We start from the raw sequence: 15508 nt of genomic DNA, 5'->3' as shown, positions 1-15508 counted from the left end.
ATTCTAGATGAGATACATGAAATTAAAGAATATTTCCCAATGTAGGAATAAAGGAAAAAATGTGGGGATTTTGGGTGACAAAGAAGAAGCTAGTGCTCCCCTTTTCCATGAGTGGTGTATAGTTGAATGTGAAGTAATAGTGCTGGTTTGGCTGTTTTGCAGAGTTGCGGACTTGTCATCCCGGTTACTTTCAGTGTGGCAGTGGACACTGTATCGCTGAACGCTTCAAATGTGATGGCAACGCCGACTGTCTGGACTATACAGATGAGACGTCTTGTCGTAAGTGTCCAGCATTGAGTATTTGTCACTTTTTGGTGATAATTATCACAAAAAGAGAGTTTTATCATAAGTGAATGTAGCATGCACCACATGTTCTTTTTTTATCACTGACTTTCAGCGACCCGCTTCCCCAACGGCACATACTGCGCACCCTTTCTGTTTGAGTGCAAAAACCACGTATGCGTCCAGTCTCATTGGAAATGTGACGGAGACAATGACTGTGGAGATAATTCAGACGAGGAACTTCACCTCTGCTGTAAGAAGTGACATAAACACTCATAAAAATCCAAGCTTATTAGATTCTTGCCAAGAACCAGGCAAACTTAATAATGACTCGCTATTTGTAAGGGAATGTGTCGAAGGTTTACCTGAGACTTACTGTTCATCCACAGTGGAAATCCAGTGTGAAACTCCGTTCCGTTTCCGCTGTGACAACAACCGCTGCATCTACAGCCACGAGCTGTGTAACTCTGTTGATGACTGTGGTGACGGCTCTGATGAGAGACAGGAAAACTGTGAGTATGATAGTTTGTTTAGCTCATTCATCTACTCAAACGTATGTCAGGTTCTATTTTACTTTTTTAAACACGCATCTACAGCATCTCTTGAGTCGATATGTTTGTGTCCATCTAGGCCAAAGTCCCACTCATGGACCCTGTACAGATGATGAGTACAAATGCAGTAACGGACAATGCATCCCTCTGCAGTATGCCTGTGATGATTATGATGACTGTGGAGAACAGTCGGATGAGCTTGGCTGCCGTGAGTACATTAACAAATAGCATGTTAGTAACAATGATGGATTGAAAAATTAAAAATATATTTTCAAACTTACAGGTGTACTACAATTAAGATAAATAAAATAACTAGTTTCCAACTGAGTTAGACCACAGTAGTAAGTTAAATGGACATATACGCACTATAATGCCATGAACCAACTTTGATAAGTTATATATCGACTTCAACTGGACTGTACCTGACTGGGTGCAAGAATAAAAACAGGACATTATTGTAAGTACTATACAGTTACCTACATGTCTAGTTCGACATTCAGTGTGTTTTTTGTATTTGCTCCTGTCAGACCATGGCAGTGGACACACCTGCAGTGACAACATCTGTGAACACAACTGTACCGACCTGACGCAGGGAGGCATCATCTGTTCGTGCAGGCCCGGCTACAAGCCCAGAACGACAGAAAAACACACTTGTGAAGGTAAACGTCACATCAATTAGTCGCGTCATGTACACAATCCATTTCAACACTGACACAGAAGTAGTTTTCTACATTCAATTGATGTTTTTCTCTTTTTTTCCCATTGTCTTCTGCTTTTGGAAACAGACGTGAATGAGTGTGAGGTGTACGGCACATGTCCTCAACAGTGCAAAAACACGAAGGGCAGTTATGAGTGTTTTTGTGCTGAAGGCTTTCTCTCTTTTGGTGAGCCGCATGGGACAGAGTGCGCTGCCCAGGGTAAGGCATTCACACGTAGAAGAGGATTCTTTACAAATGTTCCCTTTCATTAGTATGTTAAACCAAATTCTTGCATGCAACAATTGCATTCATTGCACCTTCATTTTTGTATAGGAAACCCACCGGTGCTGCTGTTGCCAGACAACATTCGCATCCGTCGTTTCAACCTGTCCTCTGAGCAGTATTCAGATTATGTGGACAACGCTGAACACATCCAAGCCTTAGACTACCTGTGGGATCCAGAGGGACAAGGACTCAGTAAGACTTCTACTGTAAACCTTTTAAGGCTGTTGTTGTTGTTAGTTCCAGTCAATATAAAAGTTTGGATAACCTTTATCCCCTGATGCTGTAGGTGTTGTGTACTGGACAGTTCTTGGTCGGGGTTCTCAGTTCGGCTCTATCAAACGAGCCTACATGACCACATTTAACGATCACGGCAACAACCCAGTGAAAGAAGTGGATCTGAATCTGAGATACATCGCTAATCCTGATGGCATCGCTGTGGACTGGGTTGGGGGGTAATTCACCAAGATTATGATATAACCATTCGCAGAGGATGCTTTAAATTCTCTTCAGTTGCTCAGTATGTATTTAAAACCTTTTACAGGCACATTTACTGGACAGATTCAGGCACCAATCGAATTGAAGTGGCCAAACTAGATGGGCGCTACAGGAAGTGGTTGATCCACACAGACCTGGACCAGCCTGCTGCTATTGTTGTCAATCCAGCAATCGGGTATGAGGATGTAGAGCTTTGGTGTAAAAAAGAATATGTTGTCTGCATCCTTAATTCCTTTGTACAGTATGAAGAGGTTTTGTAGCCGGACAAAAAGTAATGTTTTGTCTCTGTGATCATTTCTGTGTTGGCAGAATGATGTACTGGACAGACTGGGGCAGGAAACCCAGAATAGAATCAGCGTGGATGGACGGTCGGCAAAGAGAGGTGCTGGTGAGCGAGGAGGACCTGGGCTGGCCCACTGGGCTGGCTCTGGACTATCTGAATGGGAATAGGATCTACTGGTGTGACTCCAAAGAAAACATCATTGAGTCCATGAAGCCTGATGGCACAGACAGGAAGATCGTCATATCAGGAGGTCCGAACAATGACAGCCAGTCTGCCGAAATACAAACAGATATGACGTTTTACGGACAGGACTAATATGTAGAGTATTTTACTCAAATAACAGCGGCGGTTATTTAAAGTGTTGTGTTTTCTCTTTTTCAGACATTGGCCATCCCTACAGTCTGGATGTGTTTGAGGGGCACGTGTACTGGACAACGAAAGAGAAAGGTGAAGTGTGGAGGACTCACAAGTTTGGGAAAGGACATAAAGTCAAAGTTCTAACCATCAACCCCTGGCTCACTCAAGTCCGCATTTACCAGGAGCAGCGACACAACCAGTCAGGTCAGAACACAGAAGGTTTCATATAAAGAGAAAAAAAGTTATTGTATGTCATGTTTACATAAAGTGATGTTGAATTATTGCTGACACACTCATGCTTAATGTAGTAGCCTGTAAAAAGGCTTGTAAGACATATTAAGAAAAGGTTCTCAGTATCTCACATTGTAAAACAAAAAATTATAAATGGATTTGACAACTTTATGTGGCAACTTTTGCAAATAATGACTATATTTGTTTCTTTTCTTTTTTACACTTCATTCTGAGTATATTTACTACTTCAAACTAAAAGTACAGAAGAGAAGAGGAGCTAGTAATCAGCAGTTATGTTTTGAAATGTCATTTTCTAATCTTTATTTAACAAGGAAAACAATCTTTTTTCCATTTTTCCTGACCAAGAAAGACAGCAATAACAAATAGTTACAGACTAACAACATAAGATAGATAACACAAAGTATGCCTCGGAATCAAAACAGTGCACAATGCTATTATAAAAAAAGAAATTATAAAATCCCTGCTCTGAACAATATCTTGGTGTTATTCTTTGTGCTCTTTCCTCTTCAGTACCCAACCCTTGTAAGAATGTGTGCAGTCATCTCTGTCTCCTCCGGCCTGGTGGATACACCTGCGCCTGCCCTCAAGGGTCCTCTCCGGTGCAGTTTGACTCCAATGAATGTGATGCAGGTAAACAACAGCCTGAGTGCATCTGCTGCCTGCACTCTTGTGTTGGCCGCTGTGTTTGCATCATCACTTTGCATTTGTTAACCCATTCTACATATGTGCCTGGCTGCTCCTGTGTGGTTTTGTGAAACTGTGGTGTGATATTGTTTTGTTGTTGATTGTGTGTATGCCTGGCTTTTGCTCCTGCAGCCATTGAGCCACCCGTTGTAATGCCCCCTGCATGTAGATGCATGAATGGTGGAACCTGCTACACTGATGAAGGCGGGCTGCCCAAGTGCAAGTGAGTTTAGTAGTAGGTGCCGTTCACACCAGTGATTGATTGGTTGATTGATTGATTGAATGGTTGGTTGATTGATTGATTGATTCTCCATCAGTCATATCCAGTAATGCCTGAAATTCTACTTTTTAATTTAATTTATATTTATATTTTTAAATATACTTCAAGATGTTGTTTACCTATGTAAGAAAATGATGACTTTCTGCAGATGTCCATACGGTTATCTGGGCAGCTATTGTGAGATGGGGAAGTCAAGGGGCGCTCCAGCAGGAACAGGTACTGTAATTCGTCCATTATCTAAGCTACGCTTTGTCTCTGCTTTAACTTGAAGTGTCTACTAAACTAATTCTAAAATTAAACAAAATAATTGGAGTCTTCTACGCATGCACTGGTTGACATGTGGGACCTGCTTCACAGTATCATCTGTTGGCTTTACAAAAACAGTCCGCCTCAGCAATTACTGAAGATGTTGACTTGCCAAAATCACACATTTCCTTAATAAATAGCCATGTAATACTTCAACTGATCACTGTTTAACTTCTCTAATGGTTTAGCAAACTATTGGGTCATCCAAGGCCATGAACAGTTAAGGACTAGTCAGCAAAATGTTTAATAGGAATGTTTATAATCAGCACATTATTGCAAGTGTCTAAAATGCATACAACTAAATATTTTCTACTTTTTCTGCAGCTGTGGCTGTTCTACTGGCAGTTATTATCATCCTGATCACTGGAGCTTTGGCTGTCGGGGTTTTCCTCAACTACAAACGAACAGGATCTTTCATCCCCTCCATACCCAAACTACCCAGGTATCGTGGTACTCTTGTTTTTGATTCTCTTTTTGACTCTCTGTTTTTTGTGCTTACGAATGAATACTGTACTACAGTTAATGCATGCAGAATTTAGATCAAAGTTCAAATTGAAGTGTTTTGTTTTTATCTAGCCTCAGCAGCCTGGTGAAATCCGGTGACACAGGGAATGGGGTGACGTTTCGCTCGGGTGATAATGTTGATCTCGGACCATCACACATTGGAGTGTCATTCATTGACACAGCCATGCAGATGGTGAGTCCTTGAAGGATGCTTCATTAGCAGTTAATATTCACTAAAAGTGTACTATCAGCATTTCTGACTCACAAACTAGTGCATTCTAGCATAGTGCAACTAGCATTCCTTCTAGAACTGCTTGTGTCAGCAGCAGTTGGGAAAGAAATGTATGTGTCTTTAATGACTGTGAAAATCAATTTTATCAAAATGATATCCCTATAGGACGATAATTTCGCCATGGAAGCTGGGAGGCAGCCAATCACGTTTGAGAACCCGTTATACGCCACAGCTCCTGGAGCGTCCGGTGATCCTGCTGTCATTCATGCCACACAGGTACTAAATGAATGAGGGATTTTGTTATTATTTCCCACATTAATCCCACATGTAAACTAAGACTTCCAGCAGTTGACACTTTCCAAAGAAGCATTGCTGCAAACCACATACTGCACATGGTTCAGTTGCTTTCATCATTTCAGCATCTTCCAATAGAAAGTAATATCTTTTTAGTTTTTTTAGTAAAATACCCACACACTGCTGTGTTGTTCCAAATGTTGTTTTTTTTCATTCCACATGGGCATGACAGCTTCATTAGGTCCTTGGGAAAACGGTTTGAGGTCAAAACATTGTCATGTCCATGTAGAATTAAAGAAAAATCTGTCAGATAATCGTTATCCAGCACCTTCAGAGAATATATGGATGTACTGTACGTGCGCCTCCTGATTATTTTATTAAACTATCAAAATGAAAGAAAATATTATTAGTTAAGCCAATAAAATCAACCGTCATGGCTGATGAAACTGACATGACAACCTACTTCTTAACAGGTGACTGTTAATGTGAGTGGCGAACAGTTGGAGAACAAGTTTGTGAACCCGGCGTATCGCGAAGATCAGAGTGCGGGCGTTGTGAACGCATCTTCTGTCAGCACTAAACCTGTGCAGGTGAGTCAAATATACAGTATGTCCATATAACACTAAGCTAAATTATTATTATTTTTAAATGGACTGTTTTTATATAGCGCTTTTCTAGTCTTGATGACTACTCAAAGCGCTTTTAAATAGTACAGGAACCATTTACACACATTCATACACTGTGGCCGAGGCTGCCATACAAAGGTGCCACCTGCTCATCAGATAAACATTCACGCACATTTACACTCTGATGCGCAGCATCAAGGGCAACTCGGGGTTCAGTGTCTTGCCCAAGGGTACTTCGATATGGGACTGCAGGGCCAGGGATCAAACCACCAACCTTCCGATTGGCAAGCGACCGCTCTACCACTGAGCCACAGCCACCTCACTGTTTGTGCTTTTTTGCAGGAGTCAAAGTGGAGCCTTTTCAAGCGAAAATTAATGCCAAGCACCACATTTGAAAACCCTTCATATTCAGAGGTAAGTTTGGACATGGGAGTCACAATGAAAAATGTTAGTTACTTGTGTTTGGACCCCGAAGTGCAGAGACAGGAGACAGCGAGCGATTCAAGGGTGTGTATTAACAAAAAGTCACTTCTCAGGGAAGGCTGGCAAAAAAAAAAGGGAGGGCTGGCAAAATGAAAAAACACCCAAACACAAAATACATACAACCATGACAGAAGATTTTTTTTTAGGACACCAGTTACAAAATAGAAAGTACAGGTATTGTTTCGGCTTACCCTCTGCATTGTTTTACAGATGAAGGATGAAAAGCCTGTAGGAAGCACTGGGGACTCTTCTGCCCCTGAGCCCTCTCCGTTTGTCCCCCCCGCCAAACCTCAGAAGAGGGATCGTCCGAGCACCTTTTCGCCAACAGAGGACAGTTTCAAAGACACAGCCAACCTCGTGAAAGAGGACAGCGACGTATAACCCCCCTCTCACCGACGGGAATTGAAAAAAAGAAACACACTTTGCACAGAATTTATTTTTTTATGCAGTCTGTGTACACAAACTTGATTGTTTTAGGAAAAGAGAAATACATTTCTACAGAATGAAGAAAAAAAAAGTCTTCTGTGACTATGCCTTCTGACATTTCTTATGCCAATTCTTGTGTTAATATTTTCTTTATTCTGATGTACAATATGTATATCTTTGCACTGAAGCTGCTGATAGAAATGTTGATAAATAAGTTGTATATTTGTAAATTTGAACAGTAAGATTTTGTCAAAATATCTGAAATAGATCCTATGAATAGTTTAACATAAACACAATTACACAGATAATAAAAAAGTGAGCTGCATTCTGAATGTACAGTACTTATATGATCGAAGGTTATTAGAGAAATGTGTGATGTGAATGATATATTTTTTTTTGCCACTGAACAAAACTGAAGATGTATTTACTTCATCGTTCATGTTTATATACCTCATTTCAGGGCTGGAAACTAAACAAAATCAAGACTAAAATAATTGGATTTTAACTTAGGCCATTCAATTTTTCAAAGATATGTGCTCCAGTATAAACAGATGCATAAAATATGTGTGCAAAGCATACTCGTTGTACCTAATCAAACTCATTATGTTCCCTGACTTTATGACTTTGAATCAACCTGATCATTTTTTTTAGTAATGATATTGGAACAATGACCAAAATCATTTGGAGCAATACTTGAACATGCCCGCGTTTGTTTTGCATGGAAATTAATTGATGTAGTTGATTATCTTGAAAAAGCAACACATGACCTGAGGATGAAGATGTAAATGGCTGTTTTTTAAACATGGTGAATAAATTCTTAACTTTACAGAATGATTTATTTTGTATCATAATGAGGACAAATAAAAACTGTATCTGTGATCATCCACAACATGCCCATATATGGTTTAAATTGCTGCTGCTGAGACATGAAATGAATACATTTCCTATTTTGTAACACAGTCTTGACACTTTTTAAAAGAACTTTTGTCACAATATATTTTATCGTTTTCACAAAATTATCGGTCATACTGTTCAGTTCAGTGTCAGGCCTGTTAGACATGTCTTTTATCCTTAGGTAAAGGAAGAAGCGCATTGATAACCAAGTCTGACACAAAAGAAGGGAGGTAGGACAGAGGAATCCAAAAAAACTTGGCATCCCAGCCTGCGCCATAACGTGTGCGTGGGAAGCGAGCTGTCAGTGCGTGCTCCATACACCTGGTCACCTTAGAGATATCTGGACTGCACAAGATGCCCATAGAGAATTCCTGAGCTTTCACATCTGACAGGGAAAAACAAAGCAGAGGAGTCACTCAGATTCAATTCCTATTTTTTTTGACACTATTTGTTGCTGAATGCCATCAACTGTACTTCCACTCACAGTCATCCAAGTATGTGTCTCCATAGGAGTCTTTGACATCTTGAGGGAGACAGGACCACAGCCTCCTCTGGTCAGCTTCAATAAGATCTAGACTGGTAACACCTGTCTTGAAGAAACCCGGCTCAATAATGCTCACTTTGATGCCAAAGTGCTGCATGTCCCTCCTGGGCAGAAGAAGCAGAACATTGGGTTTCCTTAGTGTAGCTGGACAGCTTTAGATTGTCTATTTTCCTTTAAAAGTAGGCTTATGTCATGTAGAAAAAAAATTTAATAATAATTGTAAGTCTTTTGCAAGTAAACACAGTGGTAGAAAGTAACAACCGTAAATACATTTACTCAAGTACTGTACTGAAATACAATTTTGAGATACTTGTACTTGACTTAAGTATGTCCATCTCATACAACTTCATACATCTACAGTACTTCACTACATTTCAGAGACGAATATTGTACTTTTTACTTCACTACATTTATTTAAAAGCCATAGTTGCTCAATTTTAAAGTTAAGAGCTTACATTGAAAAACATAATAAGCTTATGAAACTCATTGTTAAAGATTAAATCAGAGGCAATCACTACTACTAAAAAACCTACTGGGAAAAACTGTGAATGTGTGCTTAACATGCAGGTTTTTGTTTTGTTTATAATAACCCATTTGCAGAATTTCCTGTCTCAAGAGAATGTGATGAATATGTTTTCTTTCCACTACCTGAGGCTGTCGGAGAAGGCTTCCACTCCCCATTTGGACAGGCAGTACCCTCCACCAGTGAGAGACAGTCTGCCCAAAATACTGGCCGTATTTACCACCCTGCCATGGGCCTTTTTCAGCAGAGGCAGAAACTGGAGGGTCACCTCAATAACTCCAATCAGATTCACATCTAAAACCTTTGTGAAATCCTCTAACTGCATCCAGTCTGTTGGACCAATGGGGACGGACCTGCCGGCATTATTCACCAGACCCCACAGACCTGCAGAGAAAAGAGGCAGGAACGTTACCAACTTCTGATCTTTATCTCTCTTTTGTTGATAGAAGAGGATGTTTTTGTATGACCTTGGCATTTCTGTAACCTGTTCTGCTGTTTTGAACCAGTTTGAGCCTGTTAGTTTGCCTTTTTTAGAAAATATTATTGGTCAAATGAAGATCACTGGCTCCCCCAATGATGTGATTCCCCCACGTCTTTTTAAAGAGGTTTTTCCTACAGTGGCGCCCTGCATACTTGATATTGTTAATGTCAGTTTAATTACTGGAGTCGTACCTATGAGTTTTAAACACGCAGTTGTTCAACCCTTGGTTGAAACCTGGTCTGGACCGACTTGAACTCTCAAATTATCGGCCTATCTCTAAGCTCCCTTTGCTTTCCAAAATTATGGAGAAAGTTGTTTATTTGCAGCTGAGCACATTTTTGAATGACAATTGTATAACTGAAATTTTCCAGTCTGGGTTTAAGTCAGCCCACAGCACTGAGACAGCTCTGCTGAGGGTTTTCTGGCTTCAGACTCTGGTGATACTGTTGCTCTGCTGCTATTGGAACTTACGGCTGTGTTCGATACAGTCGACCACAAAATTGTATTGTTTCGACTGGAGAACTGTGTGGGCATTAAGGGATTGGCCTTAGCCTGGATTATGTCCTATTTGGAAGGCAGAAGTTTTCCTCTACGGCTCCTCTGTCGTGCGGAGTTCCTCAAGGGTCTGTCCTTGGGCCGCTACATTTTTCAATGTACCTGCTGCCTCTTGGGTCAATCCTCAGAAGTCACAATGTTTCGTTCCATTTTTATGCTGACGACTGCCAAATATATGTACCGTTAAGTCAGTCAAAAACTCTTTTAGAGTGTCTGAATGAAGTGAAAGCATGGATGGCTAGGAATTTCTTTTATTTAAATGAGAGCAAAACTGAGTTTGTGTTATTTGCTCCTAGTGACTCAGCTGCTGCGGTTCCTGTTGACATGGGTTGTCTAACCAGAGACATTAGCCTTGTGATTACAAACCTGGGAGTCAAGTTGGACGGTCGTTTAAAACTTGATGCGCAGATTGGTACAGTGGTGAAGACCAGCTTCTTCCAGCTGAGACAACTAGCCAAAGTAAAACCAGTTCTATCTCGACATGATTTTGAAATTTTAATCCATGCATTTATCACCACTCGTTTAGATTATTGCAATGCACTTTACACTGGTATTAGCAAATCAAATATGGCACGATTACAGCTAGTCCAAAATGCAGCTGCTCGTCTTTTAACTGGAACTCGAAAATTTGACCATATTACACCCATCCTCCAATCCCTCCACTGGCTCCCTGTGCACTTTCGCACTGATTTTAAAATTCTTTTATTTGTTTTTAAATGTCTGCATGGCCTGGCCCCCCAGTACCTGTCTAATCTGCTCGTGCCCTACACCCCCTCTCGTTTGCTCCGGTCGGCTGACCAGGCACTACAGGTCTTTCCCAAGACCAAACGTAAATCCAGGGGTGACCGTGCGTTTGCCGTGGCAGCTCCGAGACTCTGGAATGAGCTGCCTTTGCACATCAGACTTTGACATCAGACTGTTTTTAAATCTCGTCTTAAAACTCATTTATTTTCTTTGGCTTTTAACTCAGTTTGAGGGTTGACTTCGAGTTTTGTATTGTTGCATTTATTTTTTATTGTTTTATTATTTTGTGTTGTGCCTCTGTTGTATGTTATTTATTTATAGACTGTGTTCAACACTTTGGTCAACAGTGTTGTTTTTAAGGAAGAGGATGTTTTTGAGTTATCTTCACAAATATCAGAAATGTCTTTGCAGTTACAACTGGCTTGATTCATTCCTCATCAATATACGTACGTCTATAATTTAGAGTGCTTTATACTGTATGCCTCATCTGACCAGCAGCAAACTATTAAAGAAAAAAATTAAAGGCTAAAAAAGGTCTCGATCTACCGTTTTTTTTCACATTACATACTTTTGCACACTACAGATATTTACAATCTGTACATTTTATCTAAACCACTGATTGTTCTGCACTAATCTCTAATTCTTGGTATCTTTGCACAGCATTTAACACATTAAGCGGAAGCCTTCCTCCCTCTGTAAACTCAGTTGTGTATATTGTTTTTATGTATTTGTATACTAATAAATTATTTCCATTATGGATTCATCTGCCAATCATTTTCTCAATTAATGTATTCGTTGACCTATAAAAATGTAAAAATAATATAAATAAATAATTTTGAAGAACCCAAGGTGACATTTTTAAATGAGCTTTTTCATCTGTAATTTATGTGTGTATGCATTTATATATGTTTCCATGACACATTTTTTTGACCTAAAATTACCTAATCTTATTCTCATTCTGTTTTCATGTTTCTTTATTTTGCTGCACTGACACCAGTACAAAAAGAACAGAAACTCTTCTACACATGCTCTTGATGAATAAGGTCTGATTCTGAAAAGTTATATAATTTTCTATAAAATATGGCTGATTTTCCCCAGAGGTAATAATGGTGGAATGAGACTAATCCAATCAGTACACAGAACATACTGTATAGTGTTTGGGAGTTATGTCCACTACTCAACCACACACAGACAGACCAGGCATATTCACTACTTCCAATAAAGTAAAGTCTAAAAAGCTTCTAAAAGGTTTACACTCAGGTCAGGATAAACTCTGAATCAAATCTGTAGTTCAGATTTATGTTTGGAGAATATTTACTGCGTTCCTGGCTTTAAAATATGCAGACTATGAGGTAAGTATGTTCTCCCTCCTCTTTACAAAATAGAGGGTGTGCTAAACATATCAGTAGGAGGATGATGAGTTGATGATGGGATGGTCCAGGTTGCCTTTATCTCTCCCAGTGCCTCACTCTGACTGGCACCCTATCTGTGTGTACCCCCTGCTGCTTTCCGCCTGGCTCACCTCGCTCTCCGACTTCTTTGCTCACAAACTCCACCGCCCTCCTGATACTCGCACTGTCTGTAACATTCAGCATGAAGGTCTTCAGTCTGGGGGAGGCCGCTGTTGACAAATCTGCTGCACCTTTCTCTGTGAGACATGCAGCCATGACTTGGAAGCCTTTTCTATCCAGCTGCCTGGCCAGCAGATTCCCAAAGCCGCTGTCACAGCCTGTGATGAACACATGCTTCTGGCTGAAGCCATCAACCTTGTAGGAATCTCTGATGTACCAGCGGATGGCAGCAAGAGTGGCCAGAAGTAGAGCACAGCTTAAGGTCAGATGTGACAGGATTGCCTAAAACACACAATCCAAGGCTTTGACTTGCCTCTTTTTTTTCTAAATATTCTACACACATTCTCTATAAAATGTAAATAAAAAAGTGAATATTTATGCAAAGAGTGCAAACTAAGAGAAATCAACGTACCTCCAATAAATATATCGTCAGATTGGCAGTTGACACCTGAGTGAAGAAACTTGAGATGTATTCCTTCAGTTCAAAACGTTTAAGATCGCATACACAGAAGCATGATGATTAACAATGAACAACCCATTCCCATCCTCATTATCCCTTATCATTAAAGGTAATAAGCAGCAATAAACCTGCCTACCACAGAGGCCTCCGAAGGCCCAATAGGCTGTTTTTATATGTCAGTTGATTTGTAATAATGTGATTAACTGCACATTTACTTAGGGATATGCGCCACTAACAAAGACACGTTATTGGAATTAAAGAGCAACATAACCCCTCATTTAACTTTAACACTCACCCCTTCACATAATAAAACAAAAAAAAAAGTCAAACTCATAGGTCTGCCTCAAAATGTGCATGGTGCATGTTCCTGAACAAATGTGTTTAACCAGAGCTAATTTCTGCTCCAGCACCATCTAGTGGCAGTGGGTAAATCTGGCCATGGCTGTAATGCACACAAGACAGGACATTTCCAATATTTTAACTAAAAGCAGGGTTCATATATCTATTTTGTACCCCTCATATCAACTGATTAAACGTGAATCCCTTATTTAATAACATAATATAATAATAATGATAATATAACTATATTATACCTTCGCCAAATCTCTGAAGGAAATATTGTATTTCTTTTCTCTAATACATTTATCTGACATCTTTTGCATAATGAGTCCTTGAGTGAATGAGTGCTTCTTCTGATACTTTAAGTAGGCTACATTTTCTAAAGCCTTTTTGCATTGTGCTTACAACTTTTACTTAAGTGAAGGATCTGAATAGACCTTTTTCACGGCAGACATGTTGACATGTCATAGTAGGAAAAGCACAGGTGTATTCCAAACCATTAATGATGGCTGTATTCCACTTAGGAGAGGCCCTGGTATTGTTCATGCTGACTCACTGAAATAGCTTACTGGGTCACTTGATGGAATTGAGCCATCGTTAAGGTTATTAATTTCAGCTGTGCTTTTCCTACTATGACAAGTCAAATGTCTGCTGTGAAAAAGGTCCATATCCACTGTGCTATAATAACATGTGCACTGAATTTTGTTTGTGATGGTTTACATTTCACAAACAAAACCCTGTTCACCTCCATTGTGCTGGGTTGTAGCAGTGGAGATAAAACCAAGCCTAAATGCATAGTTTAACACCACAAAAGGTAAGTGGGAAAAGTTTCGTTTTTGATGAACTTATCCTTTAATGCAACAATATCTCTCAACCATCAGATGGCATCAGATCTCATTAAGCTGGTCCCTCTAAAAATAATAATAAAAATTCTGTGTTTTCTTTAAAGACACAATTAAACTTTTAAAGGAAGTTAAGGTTATATCCAGATTATGTTTGGGAGCTCCTATAGTTCCCACTGCAAGACTTTCAAAGTCGCCAGTTCGCTGTACTATTTCATACACCAGCTACCTGACTGGGCTCACACCATAGATGCATAATTATAATAACTGTATGACTCACAGTCGCACCAGACTGTTAAAAAAAAAAAAAAAAAAGGCTCACACGGAAAAGGCTCACACGGACAGAGACCACCCACGCCAGAGACAGTTTACAACCTGGCGAAAACACACGCGAGAAGTGACACGGAAGATGACGTAGAACCATACGCAAAACAAGATTTTTGGATGTCCGCCAGAAACAAGCGCTCCAAGTTTGTAGCAGATTTGCAGCGATTAAACAAAATAGAAAAATACATTTTAAACAGTCTAAGTGCAACAACAACTTTGGTTCGTGTTTCAAATGCAACACTAAATGCAAACTACAGTCAAGTACAAGCCAGTAATTCTCTGGTAATGAACATCAAAGCCAAGTAACAATAATGCAAGTTGTGTAAAATAAAAAAATTAAATAATGCAAACATACCATGGCTATGCGTCGTCCAGACAATAACTGATAAAGTGACAATCCTTTCTCAGTCAAGTTTTGTCAGGGTGTGATGATCAGTGTGTCTAGTGTCAAGGTCCATAGTAGATATAACAGAAGGGTTAAATGTTTCACCATTATGGGGTTGTGTAATAGACAACACCAGATTACATGACCCATGGTTTTGATAACTGCATTCCCCTTTTACCTCAAATCAACCTTAAAACACAACATCCCAGGCCAAAGCTCACAGACTGTCTACGTATTTCACATGGACGGGAGATCAACATTAAGAATCTGAATACAGCTTTAAACAGAGCCATTGGAGCCAAAGTCCCATCAAGAAAAAAAAGCTTTGCAAATTGAATTTGTTGTGACTGTGTTTAAAATCATATGACTTAACCCTTGTGCATATATTTTAAATGACTCTGATTTTATGTCATGAGAAAATGGCTCAATCTGGTGGACAATAGAAAAAACAGTTTTGAAGCTTTATGCTGTAACAGCCGTGGGATCTCATTTGTCCTTAAGGTTCTGTGTTTTGACGACTGGAATAAAATATGCTCAAAAGAACAAACACAGACTATCAGTACCAGATTAAGAAATACAGTATAATTGGATCATTTATATCGCTATAATGTTAAATTAAATACATTTAATCCTAATATACCTGACCAATGTTTTAAGTGCAACACTCACCAAGGTACCTTGTATCATTGGCTGTGGGAATGTGAGAATATATAAATTTTCTGCAGGACAGTGACAAGCTATATTTCTCAAATTACCTCCTCCCAGTACCTGTATGCCCTAAACTATGTATTCTGAGACTTTACCC

General features: G+C 39.6%; 2 protein-coding genes across 4 annotated transcripts in view; one reads left to right on the top strand and one right to left on the bottom strand.

Annotated features, from left to right (window-relative positions):
* Positions 1-7028, top strand: part of lrp2a (low density lipoprotein receptor-related protein 2a) — a 37918-nt gene extending 30890 nt beyond the window's left edge. For both annotated transcript variants that reach the window (XM_039818662.1, XM_039818663.1), the window contains 20 exons: positions 163-279; positions 398-535; positions 672-794; positions 913-1041; positions 1361-1492; positions 1619-1750; positions 1865-2008; positions 2103-2268; positions 2358-2486; positions 2621-2844; positions 2976-3155; positions 3714-3833; positions 4020-4110; positions 4316-4383; positions 4798-4915; positions 5050-5170; positions 5375-5485; positions 5977-6093; positions 6472-6543; positions 6823-7028. In XM_039818662.1, the coding sequence (XP_039674596.1) occupies positions 163-279; positions 398-535; positions 672-794; positions 913-1041; positions 1361-1492; positions 1619-1750; positions 1865-2008; positions 2103-2268; positions 2358-2486; positions 2621-2844; positions 2976-3155; positions 3714-3833; positions 4020-4110; positions 4316-4383; positions 4798-4915; positions 5050-5170; positions 5375-5485; positions 5977-6093; positions 6472-6543; positions 6823-6993 (2603 nt within the window). In that variant the 3' untranslated portion in view covers positions 6994-7028. The remainder of the gene's footprint in view (positions 1-162; positions 280-397; positions 536-671; positions 795-912; positions 1042-1360; positions 1493-1618; positions 1751-1864; positions 2009-2102; positions 2269-2357; positions 2487-2620; positions 2845-2975; positions 3156-3713; positions 3834-4019; positions 4111-4315; positions 4384-4797; positions 4916-5049; positions 5171-5374; positions 5486-5976; positions 6094-6471; positions 6544-6822) is intronic.
* Positions 7029-7182: 154 nt separating this feature from the next.
* rdh1 (retinol dehydrogenase 1) lies at positions 7183-15156 on the bottom strand. Of its 2 annotated transcripts, none has more exons than XM_039818668.1 (6): positions 14674-15156; positions 12763-12825; positions 12302-12632; positions 9125-9383; positions 8417-8580; positions 7183-8317 (listed from the first exon to the last, which is right to left on the bottom strand). In XM_039818668.1, the coding sequence occupies exons 1-6, from the start codon at positions 14674-14676 to the stop codon at positions 8091-8093; spliced, it is 1047 nt and encodes a 348-aa protein (XP_039674602.1). In that variant the 5' UTR covers positions 14677-15156; the 3' UTR covers positions 7183-8090. The 2 variants fall into 2 exon arrangements, with proteins under 2 accessions (XP_039674602.1, XP_039674603.1); XM_039818669.1 differs by having other exon boundaries at positions 12763-12798.
* Between the last annotated feature and the right edge of the window lie 352 nt (positions 15157-15508).

This window comes from Perca fluviatilis, chromosome 12, assembly GCF_010015445.1.
Source record: "Perca fluviatilis chromosome 12, GENO_Pfluv_1.0, whole genome shotgun sequence".
Taxonomy (NCBI): domain Eukaryota; kingdom Metazoa; phylum Chordata; class Actinopteri; order Perciformes; family Percidae; genus Perca; species Perca fluviatilis.
This window is presented reverse-complemented; position numbering and strand designations above follow the sequence as displayed.

Excerpts from the sequence above, each read along its gene's own strand:
- rdh1 (XM_039818668.1), bottom strand. Across the intron at positions 9,384-12,301 it reads CAAAGAAGTCGGAGAGCGAG|GTCTGTGGGGTCTGGTGAAT; the intron begins GTGAGCCAGGCG and ends TTTTCTCTGCAG. Across the intron at positions 8,581-9,124 it reads GCCTTCTCCGACAGCCTCAG|GAGGGACATGCAGCACTTTG; the intron begins GTAGTGGAAAGA and ends TCTTCTGCCCAG.